The sequence below is a fragment of the Anastrepha ludens genome, chromosome 2 (genome assembly GCF_028408465.1).
Source record: "Anastrepha ludens isolate Willacy chromosome 2, idAnaLude1.1, whole genome shotgun sequence".
Classification (NCBI taxonomy): domain Eukaryota; kingdom Metazoa; phylum Arthropoda; class Insecta; order Diptera; family Tephritidae; genus Anastrepha; species Anastrepha ludens.
Window position 1 is genome coordinate 43,484,476 of NC_071498.1, and position 23,054 is coordinate 43,507,529.

Sequence of the window (23,054 nt, forward strand, 5' to 3'; positions counted from 1 at the left end):
ATTCCTTCTCTAAAATTGGAGGATATTTACAGATTTACCAATGAATCTGGAAAATTCTCACAGGACTAACCACCTTTGTCTCTGTCTCTGTCTCAGTCTCTGTCTTTGTCTCTGTCTCTATCTCTGTCTCTGTCTCTGTCTCTGTCTCTGTCTCTGTCTCTGTCTCTGTCTCTGTCTCTGTCTCTGTCTCTGTCTCTGTCTCTGTCTCTGTCTCTGTCTCTGTCTCTGTCTCTGTCTCTGTTTCTGTCTCTGTCTCTGTCTCTGTTTCTGTCTCTGTCTCTGTCTCTGTCTCTGTCTCTGCCTTTATCTTTGCCTCTGCCTCTGCCTCTGCCTCTGTCTCTGTCTCTGTCTCTGTCTCTGTCTCTGTCTCTGTCTCTGTCTCTGTCTCTGTCTCTGTCTCTGTCTCTGTCTCTGTCTCTGTTTCTGTCTCTGTCTCTGTCTCTGTCCCTGTCTCTGTCTCTGTCTCTGTCTCTGTCTCTGTCTCTGTCTCTGTCTCTGTCTCTGTCTCTGTATCTGTCGCTGTCTCTGTCTCTGTCGCTGTCTCTGTCTCTGTCTTTATCTTTGCCTCTGTCTCTGTCTCTGTCGCTGTCTCTGTCTCTGTCTTTATCTTTGCCTCTGTCTCTGTCTCTGTCGCTGTCTCTGTCTCTATCTCTGTCTTTATCTTTGCCTCTGTCTCTGTCTCTATCCTTTCATACCCTTTCCTATCTCTTTCTATGATACTTTTCTCCTTTCCCCCTTGACTATCTATCCTCTGTACAGAGCTCTAAAACCCATTTTTTTTAGCCTGAGTGTTGCCTAAATACATATAAATTTAACTATGTACAGTAATGTATTTAGTTACTAATGAATACGAATGATAATTTTAATTTTCAGTAAAAAGTGTGTTTAAGTCCATTTATTTAATATTTATGTTTATTTCATATTAGGAGGCCTTTCCAAAAAATATTGATGAGCTTTTTTGAGTACTCATACATATCTCGAGCTCGCGCAACTGCACTATCGAGATCCCAAAAATCTCGGGATAGTAAAAATCGAAAAATGTACATCCCTAACACACATCTACATATACATATATCTACGTGAGTAATTTCATTTGCTATTTATTTGTGTCGCCATAGTTACATTTTTGACCAGCGGCTGAGATCTTTGGTCTCAGGCGTCCTCCATATTCGATACTGCCTGCTGCCTCCTGCCCAAATCAATGCTGCTCTGCTCTGCTCTACGCTGGCCAGTTCACCGACAATCACTTATCACACGCGACATTTACGATAGCCTGCATGCGTCTACCACTCACGTCGACACACGTTTTCCAAATCTGGAAATTTTCAAATAAACGAAACAACGCATTGACCAACTCCTCCACCCGCCTACCGCAAAACAAGCCTGCACGCTTTACGGAGTGGAAGTGTATTTTGGTACAGACTTACCTAGCGAACCGAAAGACCAACGACTAGTCACATCTCAAGGAAAATATCGATATATGTGTAGTAAATGTATGTACATATGTCTATGTGTTCTCATATAACTATAAATATATGTATGTGTATGCGCTTGTTAGCCACGTTGTTGACTTACTTGACTGTCGCATTTTTTTGGCGGCATGAACGCGCGTGTGTGCGTTTTTTTGTTTTATTTTTTTTCTTTGTTTTCTATATGTTGCTGACAATATTGCCGCCACTTTGCTTATGTTGTTTGCACGCCTGCGGTTATGTTGACTAATGTTAAGAAGAAGAAGAAAAAAACAAAAAGCGTAATTGTATTAACGAAACGCTCGCAGTCTTCTTTTTACTCACTAACTACTATGTCGCAAAACATAAGAAATCAATAAAGGAAAAAATCGCCAAAAGTGTAGTTGTTGTTGTAGCTGCATGTGTTATAACAAAACTAGCGCCTCACATGATGATGGCGATGCAGAGATTAAATCCCAAAAATATCGAACTCATAATCATATTTCGCTATTATGGTCGCGCTACCCCCCACCGCGCCATATATGTAGGTATACACATACATTTGTACGTGCATAGTAGCGCCTCCTTCACTTGCCACTCTCCTATGTCACCAATATCCTGTGGCCGTTGACGCCAATGTTGTCGCTTCTGTCTCTCGTTGTCGTGTATTAAGCAACCATTGTTAAGCGCCAGCGATGAATTAATCACGTCGCCGAGATATTTGCCCCCTACAACAGCAACATAAATAAATGACTCTTGGGCGCAAAGTTATTACGTACAAATGTGTATGAGTAAAATTTTACATATACGAGGGTGGCTGAATGAATCGCTGGAAATTTATATATGCAGCGCTCTGGCATAAGGCGATGTATTTTCTAAAGTAAGAGATGTCGCCATTAAGTAAGGAGACTGGCGCTGAAAATAGTTCCCATATTCATTTATTTATCATCACCTCCAATACACATCTCTCCCTATACCCACTACACTCCATGTGAATCTTGCTTTGTACGAAGTGGCAATAGAAGAAGTCTTCTGTCAGCGTCCTTCAAGACGCATTTCACTTCGTTTCCACGACAGTCGGTTCTACGTTACCGAAACGACCCGGATTTATATCCGGCCAAGGACTGTCACTCCAGTAGCATTCCCCGTATGTAAGTATGGGGAATGTTTATGCTGCTACAACAACAACAACACATTTCACTTTCTCTTTTATAGCTTACACAGACTCAAATCTAACTTTTTTTCCGACTTCCCCTTAGTGAGCAGAAGAAAGTCACACGACGCGGATATCCGATTAACAAGGCGTATGTTCCTATTGTATATTAGAACGGTTGCCCTCTGCTAGAAGTCCCTTGACGAATAATGTGGATTGAGTTAGAAGCTTACTTTTTTGAAGAACCCATTACTGGTGCTTCCACAATTTGGGTCGTTCTTTCTTTATTATTCCACGAAGTTTAGTACAAACCAGAAACTAGTAATGGTAGCCAAGTAATAACTGAATTAGTAGGGACCTCGTGAAAATGTACAATCGGAAGACAATCGTCAATCTAATATCTTTACTTCCGGTGTAACTTAGTTCTGGCAGTGCCTAAACTGGCACTTCTTTTATCAATCATAAATTACAATCCTCAAAACTCCTCAAATTCTATTAGCTTTTCCAATAAATATGAGCTTCCATAGCAAAGTGCATTTGTCCTTGACAGCCATTCGATAAATTCTAGTTCCCTCATGGAAAGAGTGGACGGGTTGCATCATTTAAAGAGAGAGTCGGGTAATCTCGTTCACAGATTTCTCGGGATGGAAAGGTTGTTGTAGTAGTATTCGCTTCCGAACTAACGTAATGTGTTCAAAGCGAAGGCAGCCGCACTTGTGTAACAACTTCAGGGAAGTAAACACTGACAGCCGAATGGCAATTAGGGTATTAGACTAAATTAAGGTGCACTTGAAACTTGCTGGGGAATACTTGGCTTCTCTTTCGACCGCATCCGAATTCTTCGAAATTAGACCTATATATATGGGTACTTGGTCACGGGGACATTGCGGGAAACTGGCGTTTAGATGAGCTAGCTGGTGACATATGAGTTGGTTTTCTCGCGAAATTAGAGGATTCGTATCCTCTTCCCTACCTGAGGTCTGCTCCTGAAAAGGTGCACTTTGCTCAACTTTGCAAGCACTGGGGAAGTGCATCAACTTGTAAGTTCACGAGTGGATTGGCGACACCTGATGGGGCTTCTATGGTAAACAAAGTCGAATTTTGTGAATGATCTTACCGGAAAGTGCCCACTGAGACTTGAGACTACTTCGAGCCCTTTTTAAGGCAGCTATGGGGAGTATGAGGTGGAATAATATCAACAACTTTTCCTCAGCTTACCTGCCTCCACGGTGCTAAATATTATATTTAAGACCTCCTTCAGCTTGCATTCATCATAAGAAGCGTGCTCTATCCACTGCTCTTTCAACTCTGGTAAAGAATTGTTATTCCAGCCAGAGTTACGAAATGGCCCACAAACTCGTTCGGATTGCGGTTGAAAATTGTCAAATACTCCTTTAAAATTGTCAAACGATTTTATTTGACGTCAGCTGTCAATACTCGCGGCAGCCATCTTTCACAAAGCTTTGTCATAGCCTAATATTTATGGAAGCCCGAACTTGTAAGCACTGAGCTGTAGTGCGAATATGTAGCCTCTTCAAGTTTCCGCAACTTCACTTGCCGATTGCCGAATATCCTAAATACTGTGGATTTTACCGACTTGATGTGGGCATCTCACGTGATCGCATCGAGGCTGAGTAAATGGTGATCGGTTAAAGCGGTGGATGGCGCCAATCGATGGTGAGAAGGAAACATAATAATTTTCAATATTATGTTTGGCTTGTGTGATTGTTTTTACGCTCACGAAAATACTGTTAGGTATTTACTTCTAGTGACTCTCTAATCAAAATTCTTTAACAAATCATTAAAAAAATCACGGTGGGTTCTTTCGGCAGATGCTTCTTGACAAGAAATATGTTTGGCTTGCGGTGACAGTATCTATTCTAAATTTCAGGTACTTATTGATGCGCCCTCGTACACTTTATGTAGATATTTATCCATATTTCCATAAATATGATTTTTTGCTCGTCTGTCTCGACCATGTTTGTGCCAGTGGTGCGGTTTTGATGTTCATTGTTAGATAATTTGACTAAAAAAGGATATGTGCATTTCCTACTGTTGGCGCCGCTACCATCGCCATGTGACACCGAAGCACGCGCGCATGCCGCCTTGACAACTCAGACTTTAGTGATAATGCAACATGGATAGAGAAAAAAATATTAAAAAGGAACGCTGTAAACGTTCAACACAACAAAAACATTGAAGCATGAATTTACGGTATTACTTTTTGTAAAAAGCGGTGATTAAATTTCTGTCTTCAGAAAACCACGAGTATGGACACAAGTTGTTGCACGTGCTTATAGAGTACTTCTTTTAGTTGGCTGTAGTAATAACAATGCAAAATATTCGTTTTTCAGTAGTTGTCTTAGCAGTCGCCTTCTTAGATACCAACATTATTAAAGCCACTATGTCAGGCACTAGGACAAGGATAACAAGAATAACGTATGCAGCTTTAAGTTAGGCTAGGTTAGGAAAGCGTGAGTGATGAGATCCCTTACGCTTATTGAGAGGCATAATTTCTTATTGTAAGTTTTCTCTGTGAGTGTTGGTAGAAGATGCACACTCCTTTATGTGCACATTGAATCTACTAATCTAGCATCTCTCCCTCTCTCTCTCTCTTTGGTCCTACCCTGTTCAGGCCCAGGGCCACCGCTAGATGCAATTAATGATGGCGACTAATGGCTTAACCGCCCTAAGCAGAGATTCGTAAGCTATTACGAGAAGCATTCTCAGATGCTTGAGTGGGTCAGGTGGGTTCTTAGTAAGGTAGAGGGGTAAAAAGGCTACGCTCTCAAGGGGAGGATGCTTCGCTCAAAAGAGGCTCAGAGTAGAAGAGAATAGCGTCCACCATCTCTGCAGTTTTTATGAGTCTAGTTAGGGAAAATTCTGGACTTCCCCCATACTGTAACAGTGTCGGATGGTATTACGGCACATACAAAAGGATGGACTGTGCTTACGAACGGTCGGCTTTTATGCACAGTACGGCAGTGGTTTGGGTGAAAGAGGGATGCAAGGGAGCTAACCTGAAGGCGGTTGACAAAAAGGATCTACCTGTGCGTCCGAGAGCACGTGCCTAAGTCCCCTACTAATCCCTCATTGACAGTAAGTTAACGTGAAAGCCCATTGAGGAGAGAGTAAGGAAGGCAAAAATCGCTTTTTATGGCAAGGGCGCAATTGGCAAAAGATGGGTTCTTTCGCCTAGAGTTGCATTTTGGCTCTATAATACCATAATAAAGCTCATTTTGTTATATGGAGTCATTGTCTAATGGAACTCACTGGAGAGGATGACATCGGTTAAGAAACTGGAGATAGTTCAAAGGTCTGCACTCATTGGAATCAGTGGGTGCTTCGAACTACTCCTACTCCAAAGCTTAATGTAATGTTAAATGTGGTACCTGCAGACATCGCAGGCAGAATTGCCGTTGTACGTACCGCAATCAGACTAAGGGGCTCGAGCTATAGGGTCAATCTCACATATGGACATTCAAGCATGCTTAGAAACTTTAAGTTCATCTCTCCGTCGACAGATCAGTGTATAGATCAAGCGGAACTCTCTCCACCCATATTCCATCAAGGGAGGAGTGTACCGGGGGCAACACCTGGGGACAGGGCCTGGTTAACCTGTTTATGGATGGCTCGAAGTTGGACGGTAGGGTTGAGGGAGGAGTATCCTGCAAGGGTAAATATTTACTCTGATAGCCAAGCGGCAATTAGGACCCCTGGGCTCTATTATGGTGCGCTCGAAACCGGTCAGGGAATGCTTGGTACACTTTTGATTGCATCAGAACTCTTCGGTATAAGGTTAATCTGGGTACCGTCTGGGAACGTGTACGGTCTCGAAATCCTTCTGATCACGTTTGGCTCAGAGGCGTTCAAGGGATATTCTGAGGATGACAAAAACTCAGCTTTCAAATTTTGTGGGCATCCTCACGGGGCACTGTCCTATGTATGCCCCATGCCGTGAGACTCGGAATTACTTCGACTCCTTTTTGCGTCAGCTGTATGGAGGATGAGGTGGAATCAACTCAGCACCTGCTCCTTAGCCGCGAGAGCGGGACTAAGATTTAAGGATCTTGATTCTCACTTCTTTTCTGCGCCTGCTGACGTATCAGGTCTTGGTATCAAAAATCTGATGAACCTCAGTAGCAGCATAAAGCGACTAACATAGCCCCAAATTAGTCACCGTACATAGCCCACAAATACTCAACCCAAGCTCTTGTCCACTTAAAACGCTCCCTAAGAAGACAACTGAGCTATCTGAGCTTAGGGCTTTGTTCCGACGCCCATTTAACTGGGCTAAAAGGATTAAGAACTGTGTGAGGTAGGGCTAGGAATCTATAAGTTCGAAATTAAGAAGGCTAGGAGGGACAGTTGGTAAAGCTTCTAGGAAAGTAAGAAGGATCGGCATAAGTCTCTGAGGCTTAGTCGAGTATTCCAGGGGTGTTCCGCTCACTTGGGGTACCTGAGGAACAAATGAGGATGTCGGCGAGGAATGACTAAAGTTACTCCCCGACACTCATTTTCCAACGAATCCAGCAAATAGAAGCACCAGCCTGGGAAGCACACCAATTTTTTATCGAAACCGTCATATGTTGCTGGATGAATACCTGATTGTTGTCCTTGTGCTTTGTTTTTCTAAAAATACATTTAAAATTGTTTCCCTTTTTTTAAGTTCATGATAGCTATTTGTCCTCAAAGTAGTATTCAATCTTCAACAATAAATGTATGTATGTATAAACGAATCGAAAAGGTTTCGTCTTGAATGGGAATTTATTTACGTGATATAATAAAAGTGGATTTCAAGAGCAGCTTAGCGACTTCAACCTTACGCATAAAGGCGAAATGGGCAAGTATTTAGACCACTTGTGTAAATATGTCCCCTAAATGTATTTAATAACTCATAATGGAAATAAATCGGATTTATAGTTGGTTGGTTCAAGTGATGATTCACCAAGAATCCAATTAGCGCTCCTGTACTATTTTGTGAATATCAACAAGTTTTTTGGTTATTCCTTTACAACTGCAGTCAGTCTATACGATTGAGAAACATTATAAGATTGTCTACGGCTAGGCCTCTTCAAGGTTTTCAGAAAGCGTTTTGCGTTCCACAGAGCAGGGCATTCAAAGAGGAAGTGGAAGACGGTTTCTTTTTTCTACGGTTGATTCCAAGAACGGCAATGTATATTGTAAGAGATACCCATTTTGGCTGCCTGTTCGCCGTGAACCAGAAGCCAGTCACATCACTTCTGTGAGTCTACAGGCATCCCCTCGTTTCATATTTGTCAATGTAGGCGTTTGTTTGTGGTTGTAGATGGGCCATAACGTTTTGCTAACTTTGCCTGTTGTCTGGTCTCTCTATCACCAATCCGTGATTCGTAGATATTTTGAGAGGATTGTATTGTTCGTTGCACCCAGTGGTGTGACAATTCGACAGCTTTTTCGTTTTCTTCAATGTTCCGTTGTCCGCGACCCCGATTAAGTTAAATTTATGGTTTTCACTCAAGGTGTTCAGGCTATTTTAGCTTTGTTCCACCAGTTTAAGGTTGTTATAGCCGAATCCCGCACCTGGATTGCAGCTTAGCTATCCGAACGAAAAGCGATACTGCCCTTAAAAGAGAAGTCAGCGATTAGTAGCTTACAAGCTGCCCCTATTGTCAATACTTCCATCTGGAAGACATTGCAAGTATTAGAAAGACGCACCGATTTTTCAATTCTATGTCTATAAGACTTACATCACAATCCATTTTTGAACTATCTGTGTAGATTGCAGTATCCAAGTTGTTTAGTAAAAACCCTTTATTCCATTTCTCCCGAGATCGAAAGAGGTTGGCGATATTCTTATTGAATGCCACCGTTGGGACGATGTAATCAGCCCACCCCGTGGTAAATTGAGTTTATTGCAATAATAGACTGGACCGAATAGACTTTCGAACGGACTTTCCTTGCTTATAAGTCAGATTTATTTTTAGTGGTACTTTAAAGTTTCACAAAATTTTAAAATCAAAACAAAAAACCATTCAAACTTTAAATTTAACGCTGTCATATGTATATTAAACCAATGAGGGATAGGACAAATTGGAAAAATCCTTACCATTAATTTTTTTTCGGATAAAGAGTAAAATATTACAACTTTTTCTAGAGTATCCTCGAATAGATTCAAATTTTTTTCATAAAATAAATACAATTTTTCCCCTCAAATACCTAAATTTCAGCTTTTCAGAAATGTTGCTTCGGTATTAAAGAAAGAAAAAATATTTTTTTATATAAAGTAGGATAAGTATGACATTTATTTTCATACCCTTATCAAATTACACTGAAATGTATTGTGACAAGTATCGGATATCTAATTTGGACCATCTCAATTTAAAATTCAAAATTTACTACGAATTATTCACATTTTGCACACTAACCTCAGGCGTATTGGCTTGTGTGTGCGGGTAAATTTTTGTGCCGGGTGACAGTAACAATTGTTGCCTAATCAAACGCATATCATCACACGCGCTCGCTTCAACAGTACGCTTTCAGCGACGCGACCCCAACATGGCCAAGCCACATTGCATAATTAACCCCAGGTTGGACAAGCAATTGTTGTTGACCCAGAGCCATCGTTATGCTGTTGCTATTCTTACTGCTGATATCACTTTTGGGGCTTTTGGGCTGACAAAACACAAAAGTGTGAGTGTAGTCATGTTTAGGGGGCCAGTTTCACACTGCAATCTCATCACCTCCTCACCCCCTTTCGGCACTTTATCTGCTCGTCAGTCGCTCGATCCAATTCGAGCTTCCTGCGTTGACCGTAATTGTTATTAATTTAGATAAGGTGAATGTATTGCCGATAACTAATAATACAATATTGGAAAGTCGACTATCTTAATGCATGTATGTAAGTGTGTACATATGTTTTAACGCTATTATGACTTCATGTGATTATGCTCCTGTTCATGTATGTATGTATGTTAATTGATAGCGTTTAATAAATGTGTTTGACATGGCTTGCATGCGAATATCATTTGCCCTATTATGCGCAGGGTTGTTGGTGTGGTTATTGTCATTGTTACTCCTAACTGTTAGTGTTGTATGCCATTATTGCTTGTGTTGCATTTGTTTTTGATTGTACATTTGCTGCCTTTTGTATCGCACGTACCACATCAGTAACGAGTAATGATTGATTTGCGTGCTTCAAATACGTTTCGAAATTAGGTTCCTGACAGTTTAACTATAGACAGACAAATGTATGCAACAATTATTCATATGTATAAACCCATACATATGTACATGCCCTGCGAGAAAGATCTGAGCCGGTGAAACGAAATTTGTGGTTCGGAGCTAAAGCGATTTCATTAGCCTCTGTGGCTGCATTTCAATCGAAAAATTTACTTCTCGAGTAAGACCTACGGTTAGTGATGTAGTAAAGGCATTTTTTTTAATCATTACTCATATTTTCCCACAAATGGAGGCACCTGAAGTTTTATGACGCCCTCGAACGGTTTTCTTAAGAGAACCTCTTTTCTTGGCAGAGTTTGCCATCACCTGCCGAGAGATGATCACTTTTTCTATTATTTGGTATTGCATGCCTAAGGCCGCCGTAGCCGAATGGGTTGGTGCGTGATTACCATTCGGAGTTCACAGAGACGTCGTTGGTTCGAATCTCGGTGAAAGCAAAATTAATAAAAACATTTTTCTAATAGCGGTCGCCCCTCGGCAGGCAATGGCAAACCTCCGAGTGTATTTCTGCCATGAAAAAGCTCCTCAAAAAATATCTGCCATTCGGAGTCAGCTTGAAACTGTAGGTACCTCCATTTGTGAAACAACATCAAGACGCACACCATAAATAGGAGGAGGTGCTCGGCCAAACACCTAACAGAAGTGTACGCGCCAATTATATATATATATATATATGTCTAAGAGGGGCTCCCTTTTTATATTATTTGGTATTCCATGCCTAAAGAGGGGCTAGGAACCTGCTCCTTATCGAACCGTAGTCACACATAAACTCTTTCAGCAATGGCAAACGCTATTCAGCGTGAAATATACACATATTATTAAACGAATACGATACCGCCTGGAAGCAAACTCAAAAATATGCAAAGGGTTAATATTTCCTGCATTAGTTAGCAATTTCGTTGGCGAAGCCTCACATGAAAAAATGGACAAGATTAATGAAACGAGTTACCTGCGTTGCTGTTTTTTAAACTCTCTACCCAGAATATTGCCATTCTAATGATAATGATGCTGACCCATTGAAAAAGCAAAAACAGCCGATATGTCTCAGAGGAAAAAAGGCGTAAGGTGTTAACTCTGGTGCCATTTTGGGGAAAATAAAAATAAGTGGACATCCTCATTCTGGTTCCTATGTAAAATATATATATATATAAATATATATATATGTCTGGCGCCGAGCTCCTCCTCATATTTGTGGTGTGTGTTTTGATGTTGTTCCACAAATGAAGGGAGCTACAGTTTCAAGCCGACTCCGAACAGCAGATAGTTTTTATGAGGAGCTTTTTCATTGCGAAAATTCACTTGGAGGTTTGCCACTGCCCGCCTAGAGGCGACCGCTATTAGAAAAACACTTTTTCTTCATTTTGGCGTTTCACCGAGATTCGAATCTACGTAAAAACCTTTGCTAAAGTGGCAAACGTGCTACAAAATATTTTCACCGATTTGATTAAAAACACTTAAATATATAAACATTTAAAAAATATCTGCATAAAATGCATCAGTGAAGATAAATATCTGAAAACTTTAAAGTAACAATCTTTAATACTTCAATTTTTTTAAGAATTTTTGTATGACAAATGACACACAGCCAGATTTAAAGGTTTAAGTTTTAAGGGCCGGTGTTAATTTTGAATAAAATACAATTTTTTTAAGAAATTACTGTAATTTCTCCTTATTATGATAATTTTGGGATGGCTCAATTACGTATGGAACAAAATATCGGCTAAATGGCCGCCGCGGCCTTAGCGGCACACCTCCATCCGATGGTCCAAATTTTCGGTGACGCTGAGGCATAATTAAGGTTCTATGCCGTTAATGTGCCGAATTATCCTTTAGCTCTTGAATTGTTGCTGGCTATCGACGTACACCTTTTCTTTCAAATAACCGCAAAGAAAGACCATTTAAACAACTTTGCCGAAAGAGCTTGAACGATTTTACTGTTTCAAACATCGGAAAACAAATAACTATTTATGATGTGGCAAAACTAACGAATCATCCTTTCCAAAGGTCATTATCGTCAGAAAATATATTGAAAGGGTTTAAAAGTACAGGTATTTATCCCGTTAACTCACAAATTTTTACTGACGACATGTTTACGTTGGAAGACTTGCCGGAAGAAGAATCTCGCCCAGTTATTAATGTCAGCGAAAACGTAGAAAACAGACAAAATAGAATAAACGCGCAAGAAAACCCACAAAGCAATCCGGCCCAAAACCGAACTCCTGAAATGGTTCGCCCAATCAAACGTTTGTGTGCCTCTAAAAAACGGCCAAAAGTTTAACATTCCGTATCATAACGAGTTCAGCTGAGAAACAGAAGATGATGGAACCTAACAAAAAAAATATATATTCATAACGTATAGCGAACTATTGTGTTTTCATCAAAATAAGCGAACGCTTTTAAAGAAAAAATCCGTAAAATATGACGTAATTGAGTCTGATACTACTGAAGAAAAAATATAATGTTTCCTACTGTGAATCCATTAATTCCATTGGTCCCATTTCCGACGACGAAGGAAATTATGACATCGAAGATAACGACTTATAGTATCTAAATGGAAATTAGATATAGGAGATTTTGTTCTGGTTAAATTTGCTCCTAAAAATCAAAAGCCTTTCCACTATTGTTGTCCCGTCAATTGGCGGCCCGCAAATTAAAACAATATTCAAGTCCTGGTAGTTGTAGGCTGAAATCTTTATTTTTACAATTATTTTAAGTTTAATTATAAAAATGTATAAAACTTACATTTTGTTCGCTTGCGGCGCCTGTGCGCTCGAACAATGTAGAAATCAAAAGAATGAATTTGACGTTTGTATGAGGGAATGAGGAAATGACAAACAGATGAGTGCGATGGGTTGCCATCGCACTTTTCGCAACAAGCGTAAATGTAAAAGATTATAAATTAATCGATAATCACAACATACCCCCTCTCGTAAATTTCCTACGAATTCTAGTATGAAATTTACCAATTCAATTGTGACTAGTAACATCGAGTTTTGCTAATTTAATTACGGGTCGGGTGCACAGACCGTTTGCTAGTTTCACCACACCGCTACGAGCCTCTCCGTCCTTTCCACGGTGGAGATCTATAACTATTCCTTTCGGCCACGAGTTCCTTTTCGCATTGTTGTCAACGATGACCACGACGTCGTTTATTTCGATAGGTCGAATCGGTGGGTGGAACCACTTAGAACGTCTAGTAAGGCACGGAAGATATTCTTGGATCCAACGCTTCCAGAATTGGTTAGCTAGCTGGTTTGAAATTCGAAAACATCGACGGAGAGCTGGCCCACTGTCGTCATCACAACCTGATTCGCGAATTCCGCTTGAGTTTCCTAACAAAAAGTGATTGGGCGTAAGTGCGTCGTCGTCTGCAGTCTCCAAGGGCACATATGTCAGAGGTCTTGAATTAAGAATATTTTCAATGTCCGCTAAAGTGGCCCTTAGAACTTCTTCACGTAGTATTGCTTCGTGCGTAATATCCATTAAAATTGATTTTGTTGACTGTATCATTCGCTCCCATGCCCCACCCATGTGAGGAGCCGAGGGCGGAATGAAGGACCACTCGATTTGGGGATGTCTTCTCTCTAGGCCATCGGATGACACCCTTTCTATCTCGCTGATAAGTGCTCGGCTGGCACCACGAAAATTTGTGCCGTTGTCTGACACAATGCGCTTCGGGACTCCTCTGCGGCACACGAACAATTTCAACATTAGCAGGAATGTCTCCGTTGACAACGACGCCGCGATCTCGATGTGAACGGCACGACTCGTCAGGCACGTAAATAACACGCCCCAACGTTTTTCACGCCGCCGGCCAACAGCTACGTCGATAGGGCCAAAATAGTCCACTCCTGGCTTCGTGAATGGCTTTGTAAATGGTGACAGTCGTTCTACAGGTAGACTTCCCATTTGAGTTGGTTGCGGCTTAGCTTTACGATTGCGACACATTTGGCATCTTTTGGAGCACTCTTTTACCATCGATCGCAAATAACCGACGCAGTATCGCTGGCGCATCTCATTGACAATAATCTCATTATGATGGTGGTGAAATTTTCTATGGTAGAAATCAATTATCAAACGCGTTACTGTATGATTTTTCGGCAGTTTTACAGGTCGCTTCACATCGACTGCTACTCCTTCTAAGAAGTCGATTCGACCTTTCACGCGAAGAATCCCAACCTCGTCCAGATACGGCGACCATTTATATATAGCAGACTGCCGTTGAATATTTTGACCGTGTTGTAGGCTTTTGACTTCTTCGCTAAACGCATTTTCTTGACTTACGGCAATAAGAATTTGCTCTGCTGCTTCAATATCGCGCAATTCGAAAAGTTTTAGTAGCGAACGTGGCGTAAACTTCAAGATCCGGCGCAGGAAACGCAGAACAATTTGTTGTGTGGAAAGCAGTCTCTCCCATGTGCTAAACCTTCGTACGTCTGGAGAAATTACTGACAGGGTAGGGGACAATGGTGTACTTGTACTTATGTGATGCAGCTCTGCTGTAGTGCCTACTAGCTCCCCTACAGGCCAACTAGATTCGGGCTGGGCTAAGAACTTTGGCCCTCGAAACCAGCGTGCATTGTCGTCAAAATGGCGAACGTCGGACCATTTTGTGCCCTCATCAGCGATGTTTTCAGAAGATGGCAACCACCTCCACTCTTTAGCGCTGGAACCCTCAAGAATTTCGCCGACACGTAACGCAACAAATTGATGGAACTTTCTTGCATCTGAACGCACCCAGCATATCACGTTTTTCGAATCTGTCCAAAAAATTCTACGGCTTACCTGAACAGAAAGTTGCTTGCCTATAAAAATTGCCAACCGCAGACCCAGAACTGCTGCCATTAACTCCAACCTCGGTATTGAAATGGGCTTCAATGGTGTGACCCTTGTCTTCGAAGCCAGCAATGAACAGTTCACCGCGTTACCAACTTCAGCACGCAAATACGCCACAGCAGCATAAGCGTTGATACTTGCATCCACGAAAATGTGCAACTGGTTACTCTGGCTACAGCTGGAAAGTAAGTATCACCGAGGAATTTTGACGTTGTTTATCGAAGAAATTCTTTTCAACCAGTTCCACCAGTTACTGCGATCATCCTCTCTGATAGGCTCGTCCCAATTAACACCTGAACGCCAAATGTCCTGTAGAATGATTTTTGCTTGTATGATGACATACCCGAGTAGTCCAAGGGGATCGAATATTTTCATGATTGTACGCAAAACTTGTCGCTTCGATGGAAATGTGTGCTCATCAAAAACTTCTTTAGGAAACTTTTCCACAAAGGTAAGCTCATCCGACGCTGGTAACCACCACATTCCAAGCACCTTTTCGATAGTAGCTTCAGGCTCCTCAAAACATCTGGATAGCAGCGTGCTGTTAGCAGAGAGGGCAGTCAAAGTTTTCTTGGAGTTGGATACCCAGTTTCGCATCTCGAAACCTCCTTCGTTATGGATCCAGCGAACAACAGTAGCCAAACGGGATAACTCTTCCTCATTGTCTGCACTCTGAAGACAATCATCGACGAAAGTGTTATTTATAATGGCTTGTACAGCTTCGGGATAATTTTCGGAAAAACGTTGTGCATTTTGGTTTTTTACGTAGTTCGCTAGCGAAGGAGAACACGAAGCGCCGAAAGTCAACACACACATGGCATATACATCTGGCTGCCGTTTAGACTCACCGTCGCGCCATAAAAACTTCTGCGCCACTTGGTCCTCTTTGGCTACCTTAATTTGGTGAAACATCTCGCGTAAATCTCCGCATATTGCAAAGGGCCTTTCGCGGAATCGAAGAAGAATACCCATCATCGAGTTTAGCTGATCAGGTCCTTTTAACAGCATGTTGTTAAGTGCAGTATTTCCAGCTTTGGCTGCAGCGTCCCATACCAATCTAGTTTTGTTTTTGTTAACGTTGAGCACCGTCAATATGGGAAGGTACCACGATCTGCCACCTATCGATGTTTCAAGTGACTCCAATTTGCGTATGTAACCCTTTTTCTTGTAATCGTCAATTTTGTCGACGATAAAACGGTGGAGTTCAGGATCCCGCTTCATCTTGGCTTCCAAGCACATTAGTCGACGGCACGCCATAGGAAGTGAATCGGGTAAATCGACGACGTCTTGTTTCCATAGCAATCTTGTTTCCCATCTCTTCTCTGTTGGCAGAAACTTGGTGAATTTTTCCATCAATTGTAAAGCGCGTTCATCATCCTTTGACCGAAGCGGCTTAGCTGGCGCATAGACACCGATAGCGTCGATAGCAAAATACGCCTTCATCTGTTCGTCCATTCGGTCCCTGCTCGTAGGATCACAGCTGCAGATGTGGAGCACGCGGGGCATCACTGCGTGTTCAGGTCTGTCTCGACCATAAACGGTCCATCCCAGCCGGCATCTAGCAGCAATCAGGTTGGAGGTGCTACTCTCCTTAACTTCAATTGGCACACAGACTTTCGCGTTGTCGACTCCAATAAGAATCCGAGCCCTAGCACCGTTATATGGTAGTATAGGTAGACCTTTGAGATGGGCATGCTTCTCCATGGTATCGCGGTCCAATGTTTGAACAGGCAGGCCTAAACGAGCAATAGTGCGTACGCCTCTTAACAAGTAGTTTGGAGAGCCCAACTGTGTCGATGCGATCTCAAAACTTACAAACTTGGAGTTATTTTCGCTTTGAGTAATTTCGTTAGTCCATCGCAGACACAACGCCTCGGACGGCCCGTCCAATTCAAGGTAATCTGCAAGCTCGTTTTCAAATAAAGTACAAGACGCGCCTTCGTCGATGAGTGCATATGTGTCAACAGATTTGGATGCGTTACGAACAGTAACGGCGACGTACCTGAATAGCGAGTTCTGCTTCTCCTTTGGTGAGCCTGAATGACGTTCGTGGTATAGCGCTGTTTGCTCATGACCGACGTTGCTCTTAACGGGAACAGGTGTATGCAGAAGAGCGTTGTGTGCCATCTGGCAGCCGTCAACCCCATTGTGGGAATTGCGGCCTTTCTTTACTTCAATATTTTCAAAGGCAGCTGTTGTGGGTGGTTCACATCTTGTTACTTGACTCGCGCATGTAGCAAGCCCAAAAAGCCAATCGTCAAACACAGCAATGTCGACGCGACTGAGCGACATACGATAGCCGCCCCAATTGAGCCTTTGATCGCTTGGCAATTTGGCTACCAAGTCATTAAGCAGCACAGGATCGTTTAAATAATCGGCCAGGCCTACCGCCTGGATTGTAGCGCGATAGTTTTGCACTGAAAGTGAAAATGCTATGAGCGTTTCCAATTTATCGGCCCTAACTGCTGGCTCTTGTCTCAATTTCATCTGCATTGTTTGATGAATAATGTCAGGCATGCCATAAAGCATTCTCAATGTGTTGATTGCCAGACCCACTGTTGCTGGCATCATTAACCTACCACGCACCGCTTCGAGAGCTGGTCCCTTTAAACACTTTGTAGTCTGATCAGGTTTTCTTGATCAGTGAAGCCACATCGCTCGGTAGACTGCTCGTAATTCGTGATGAATAGGGGCCAGTCCTCAGGCCTGCCGGAAAAGGTCGGTAAATCCTTGGTTATCACTTGCCTGCTGGAAATCTGCGTTGGTGTTAAATTGACGTCGGATGTGCTATATTGGCTGAAAACATTATAAGAGGGGTCACGCGTTTGGTTACACGATGACATAATGTTCGGCTGCATGAAAACAGAAGTATTCGGTGGTGGTGCCACGCGGCTATGCATATTCGTCTGTGAACAAAATGGCCGAAATGTATTGCCGAACGTTGGATAGGTTAGCGCGCTACAAGGCATGACAGCCGAAGTGAGGTTAGGTATGGCACCATTAGCAATGCCGGGCCCACACGTGCTTGTAAATGCATTGACTGCCGCGGTTTGAAACAGCGGTGCACTGGTGCTATATACCATGTAGTGCGGTTGAGTTCCATGAACTGATGTTATCATGGATGCGTTGTTCACGCCCGGTACTGTAAATGTGGAAGGGTGAGTAGTGGGCGTTGATGCGTGACAATACGGTGCACTACCAGCTGTGAATGTCGATCCTATTCCAGTTGCTGTGTCGCTGCTAGGCTTGTCAGCCTCACCAATGGTCGCCGCCGGTGGTATTTCACTGCCTTCCATAAGTACGCTAATATGTTCGGAGTCTTCCATTTCCGAACTTCGATGGCCAAGGGAACTTCAGAATCCAAAGAAAAATATTTGTTTCCGAAACAAAATATTTCTGAATGTTGTCCCGTCAATTGGCGGCCCGCAAATTAAAACAATATTCAAGTCCTGGTAGTTGTAGGCTGAAATCTTTATTTTTACAATTATTTTAAGTTTAATTATAAAAATGTATAAAACTTACATTTTGTTCGCTTGCGGCGCCTGTGCGCTCGAACAATGTAGAAATCAAAAGAATGAATTTGACGTTTGTATGAGGGAATGAGGAAATGACAAACAGATGAGTGCGATGGGTTGCCATCGCACTTTTCGCAACAAGCGTAAATGTAAAAGATTATAAATTAATCGATAATCACAACAACTATATTGGTCAAATAACGGAAAAGTTCAGTAAAAACGCTTTTAACGTAACCTACTTACGAAGATTTGCAACATTTAACTGGGTGTTTGTAAAACCAGACGTAGAAGACATCGTACTAGCTTCAAGAAGTGAAATTGAACTTAAATTACCACAGCCAACTAATCCAGCTGGCACATCTCGATGCCGGACGAAGTATTTATTTTATGTTAACTTTGGAGACTGCTATATTAAATAATGAAATACTTTTTAATTACCTTTGATCTCTCTTACAAATTTTTACTATGATATAATATTATTTTGATGTATATTAGCTTCGATGGAAAAAAAGAAGCCTGTGTTTTTGCTTTGTTGAAATAAATATATTTATTTTTGAGGAGAACTATGACAACGCAATATAAAACTCACAAGTTGATTTTATGGAAAAGAGAGCAATCCCAATAAGTCACGGTTCCACATTCCCTGCAAATGCACCAGTACGACTCTTATGCATTTGCCTGCAGGGTCGTGTCACATATGCCACGAGATTACACACACACACATAAATGCATAATCATACATTAACTATCATCTAATTGCTCGCAACTTGTAAGCATTTCGCTCAACTGACACACATTTCCATTCACACATACACACACAGACACGTGTATTTTGACATACATATTTTATGTGCAATTATGCTCTCATACATATGCAAAGTGATATTGTATTCGTATGCGTAGGTAAATTTAAATCAATTGATGAATTATGAAATGATTTTGAAATAATGGGTTGATGTGGAGCCCGAAATTCACATTTCGAAAGCATTTCCTAAATAACCTTTTAAGCTTGTGAGTGCAAGTGTGTGTTTGCTAGTACGGACTAATGCATTCCCATGCTGTTAATCGGATTGCAATGAAATTTTGGGTTAGTTATTGTGGCACTTTAAATTATAATGTTTTTTCAGTTTGCAGATAAAATTAAAAAATGCCGAAAGCATTAGGATACGGCTTAAAGTGGAAGGTCTCATCGAAATTTATTGGTTCTGCCGAAAATCTACTTTTGAAAAAGGAAGCGTGAGAAAATTGTCACCACGGATTCAAATAACGCAAAAATTAGATTGCTATTTATTGAAAAAAGGGATTTTGGTAAAAAATTGGCTTGTGCTTTTACCCCGACGGTATATCGTACTTATTGAAGAGAACCAGAAAACGCTAAAGCTATGAGCGTGCTCGACATATCGTTGGATAGCCGAATGGTCTGGCTTTTGAAGTTATGGTATTCGGCTATTGACTCTAGTAGACAGAACAAAAAATTAGTTAATGGGTCCCGGTGGTCTAGAATTTTCAAAAAATAATTTTTTTGATATTTCAAAAGTATAGGCTTTTAAGAATATACTGTCAAATTTTTGGAAGGATATTCCCAGTATTTTCGATTCTACAGCTGTTTTAGCAGGTAGAGTCAGACTCGCCACACGGCAGCATGGTCGCATTTAAATGGTCAGAACTTCAAATTGAATTATCTCAAAACTACTTTTTTCGGCCTGGTGTTCTCAAAAACCAAAACTAAACTATTCAACCGAATCGTCTGAAATTTGAATATGTTGTTCACAACATCAATGGCTATCGCCCGTACTAGAATCATATTATTCAATTATGTCGTATTTTTTCGATTAAAAAACTAGAGTGTCCAATTCAAAACACACATAGCTACAGTCATACTCATCTAATTTTTTGTTTCTGTTTTTGTGTTTCATATAAATAGAGGAGCCAAAATGGACAACACCGTACAGGTCTAATTTTTCGGGAGAGTCAACACCAGCGCCAGTTTTACAATTATTCACATAAATATGTTAAAGAAGTTAAATAAAAAATCTAAAAAATTTGAATATCGTCTTTAACTTTTTTTGGTGTTAAAAAAATTCCTGAAAATCCCTAAATTTTCAAGCTCTAGACCACCTTACCCTTAAACATCGACATCTTCCAAAGAATGCCATTGTGCGAATGGGCTATCGGGAAATCCCATCAAGACTGGTATTGTCCTCTTCACCGGATGGAGGAAGCTTGATGGACTCGTTCTGCCTGAGCTAAAATGAGTCACAATCCAGTTATCCAAGGAAATTAAATATCTTGGAGTAATCTGCGATAGTAAGCTCCTCTGGAAATCACACGTTGAACCAAAGACATCCAAAGCACTGGCAGCCTTCTGGTAGGGCAAGGGGATTTTTGGAAAAACGTGAGGCCTTTCTCCTAGCAAGGTCCTATGGTTCTACACGGCTACGATAAGACCTATTCTCGCCTATGCATCAGTGGTGTGGATGAGTAGACTCTCTCTCGTGGGAGTCAGGAGGACCTTATCGAGACTACAACGCACTGTGGCCATCTGCTGCCCGTCTACTGTTCCGACTACTTCAGGCCCGGCATTAGATGCTCTAATTAGTCTACCACAACTTGATGTTTTCAGCCAAGGAGAGGTCGTGAAGGCCATCTGCAGACTGAAATACAATGGGAATTGGTACGACCCCTGTACGGCACTGGACAACAGATTGGACATGGACTTCGATTCAACGGCCCAAGAGATACAGTGTGGTGCTGCCAGAGGCTCAACTGTGGTCAAACTTAGAAAATGAGCCCGGCAAACACTGTTTTCGCATTTTCACGGATGGCTCCAGGACCAAGCACGGCTCCGGCTCTGGGGTCTACGTGGAATCCAGCGGGACAAAACTGCACTTTGCTTTTATAATGCATGCATCTGCGTTTCAATCGGAGGTGTATGCTGTTCAAGAAGCGATGAACTTTGTTGTGGAAAACAGATGGAGAGGCAGCTCTATGTGTAACTCCAGCGATAGCCAAGCCAACCACTTGAAGGGTAGTCAAGTCCTGTAAATCCTGGCTGAACTATGTCGGTAGACATATTAGTCTGATGCTAACATGGGTCCCAGGACACGTGGGTATCGCGGGAAACGAGATCTCTGATTCTTTAGCCAGCCTGGGCTCTGAGGCCAACTTTTTTGCCTCGGAGCCCGTTCTGTCACTCTCTTCTGCAGCCATCAAAGCCACGATTAGCAAACGGGATACTCTAACCCACAAACGAGCTTGGCAAGCTGAGAGAGACTGCAGATGGACAAAACTGATGTTACGTGTCATGTCCGACCGACTGTCGTAGTTCCCCCTGTCATTAAGTAGAGGGGACTGTAGAAGACTGGTTGGACTGATGGCGGGCCACTTTTTATGGGCAAGCACTTTGTCCAACTTGTGGAGAGGAGGACGAGACGGCGGCCCCCTTTTGTGCGTGTGCCCCGACTTCGCTCGAATCAGTCTTGAGGTCTTTGGCACTGATATGTTAAGAAGCGACCACCATGGCTCCTTGGTACTACAAGATCTACTCAGATTTTTTCGGAGGTCGGGTAGATTTAAAGAAAATTAAAAAGGGAAACCCGAGTGCAGTACAATAGATTGAATTGTGTTTGAGTGCTGCACTTTCTAGTCTGTCCCTACAAAAAAAACAGAAAAGTGTTCACAGACAAATGATATTGTCTTTCAATGTAAGACTGGGCCATATTTTCTTGCCAAAATTAAACGGGTACAATGAAGTTTAAAAGTTGCTAGTGATACTATTATCAAGGTTCATCCATATGTTTACGCTGCCAGGTAATGACAAGCATTGTCTCTTAAGCATCTAATAAATACAACAGTTATTTCTTATTTATTTCAACTCAAAGCCGTATGGATTGGTGAAAGTTAGGAATGAATTTTAATTTACATCCACAGTAAAATATTTTTATTAAAAAAAATCTACCTATGTTTTCCATAAGTGTTTGAACGGGAGAAAATATAAATGTTTTATAAAAGTACTAAAAAAATGAGCGCCAAATTTTATAATTTCGAAAGAAGTTTTCTTCTCTTCAATCTCTTAGAGCTTCCTACAGCCTGTTGGTGGTTTTGATGGATCACAACTCTTTTCCTGCTCGCTAACAAATTCACATTGCTCGCTGTTTGAATATTTTCATTTGCTAAAGGAGGTAACAGGGAGTTTTTCACGATGCTCAGAGCGCAATGGTGTAGTTAACATCAAATCGGTGATCGGGTCTCAGCAAATTTGAAGGAATCAGCAGGGTCATGACAGCGGTATATTTTGAAAAAAATTGATATTGTGTTGGTGATATACGAAAAAGACCAACACAGTTTCCTCTCATGTTACTTCTTTGCTGTCTGAAAAATGACTAATTGGACGAGTGTGTAAATACTTATGAAATGAGCGGGGATAATTCTGTGGCCAAGTAGCCGATGATGTGGCAGCCGAAGTTATTCTCACAATTTTGTTTTCACTATTGCGGATGGCCCAGCCTGGCAATCTACGAGTATCATCATTGTTTGAGCAACAACTGATTGGAAGAGTGCAAGAATACGTTTGAACGGAGAAGGCACAATTCTGCTCTATGACGTAGCAACCAAAGTTACTCTCACAATTTTGGTTTCTATTATTCTTGGGAATGTTTTGAGAAAAGGAAAAACTCATATTTTGTGTGAGTGGTGGGCTTACTTGTGGAGTAATCTTCACTATATTTCAGATTAAACTTTTATAGAAAAATTCAAATTCGCGACACAATTTCAATCAAAATCGGATAACTTTAAACACTTCAGCCCGCTAGGGTGGGAGATGTGGCAGTAGGCTAATCATATTCATTTTTGCCTAAGAAAAAGTAGACTATATACAAAATT

General features: G+C 41.5%; 1 protein-coding gene across 1 annotated transcript; it reads right to left on the bottom strand.

The window, feature by feature from the left end:
- Nucleotides 1-1,683: 1,683 nt before the first annotated feature.
- On the bottom strand, nt 1,684-17,226 carry LOC128859969 (uncharacterized). The gene is made up of 4 exons (XM_054097190.1): nt 14,906-17,226; nt 13,113-14,836; nt 2,009-2,176; nt 1,684-1,715 (listed from the first exon to the last, which is right to left on the bottom strand). The coding sequence occupies exons 1-4, from the start codon at nt 17,224-17,226 to the stop codon at nt 1,684-1,686; spliced, it is 4,245 nt and encodes a 1,414-aa protein (XP_053953165.1).
- Nucleotides 17,227-23,054: the final 5,828 nt, after the last annotated feature.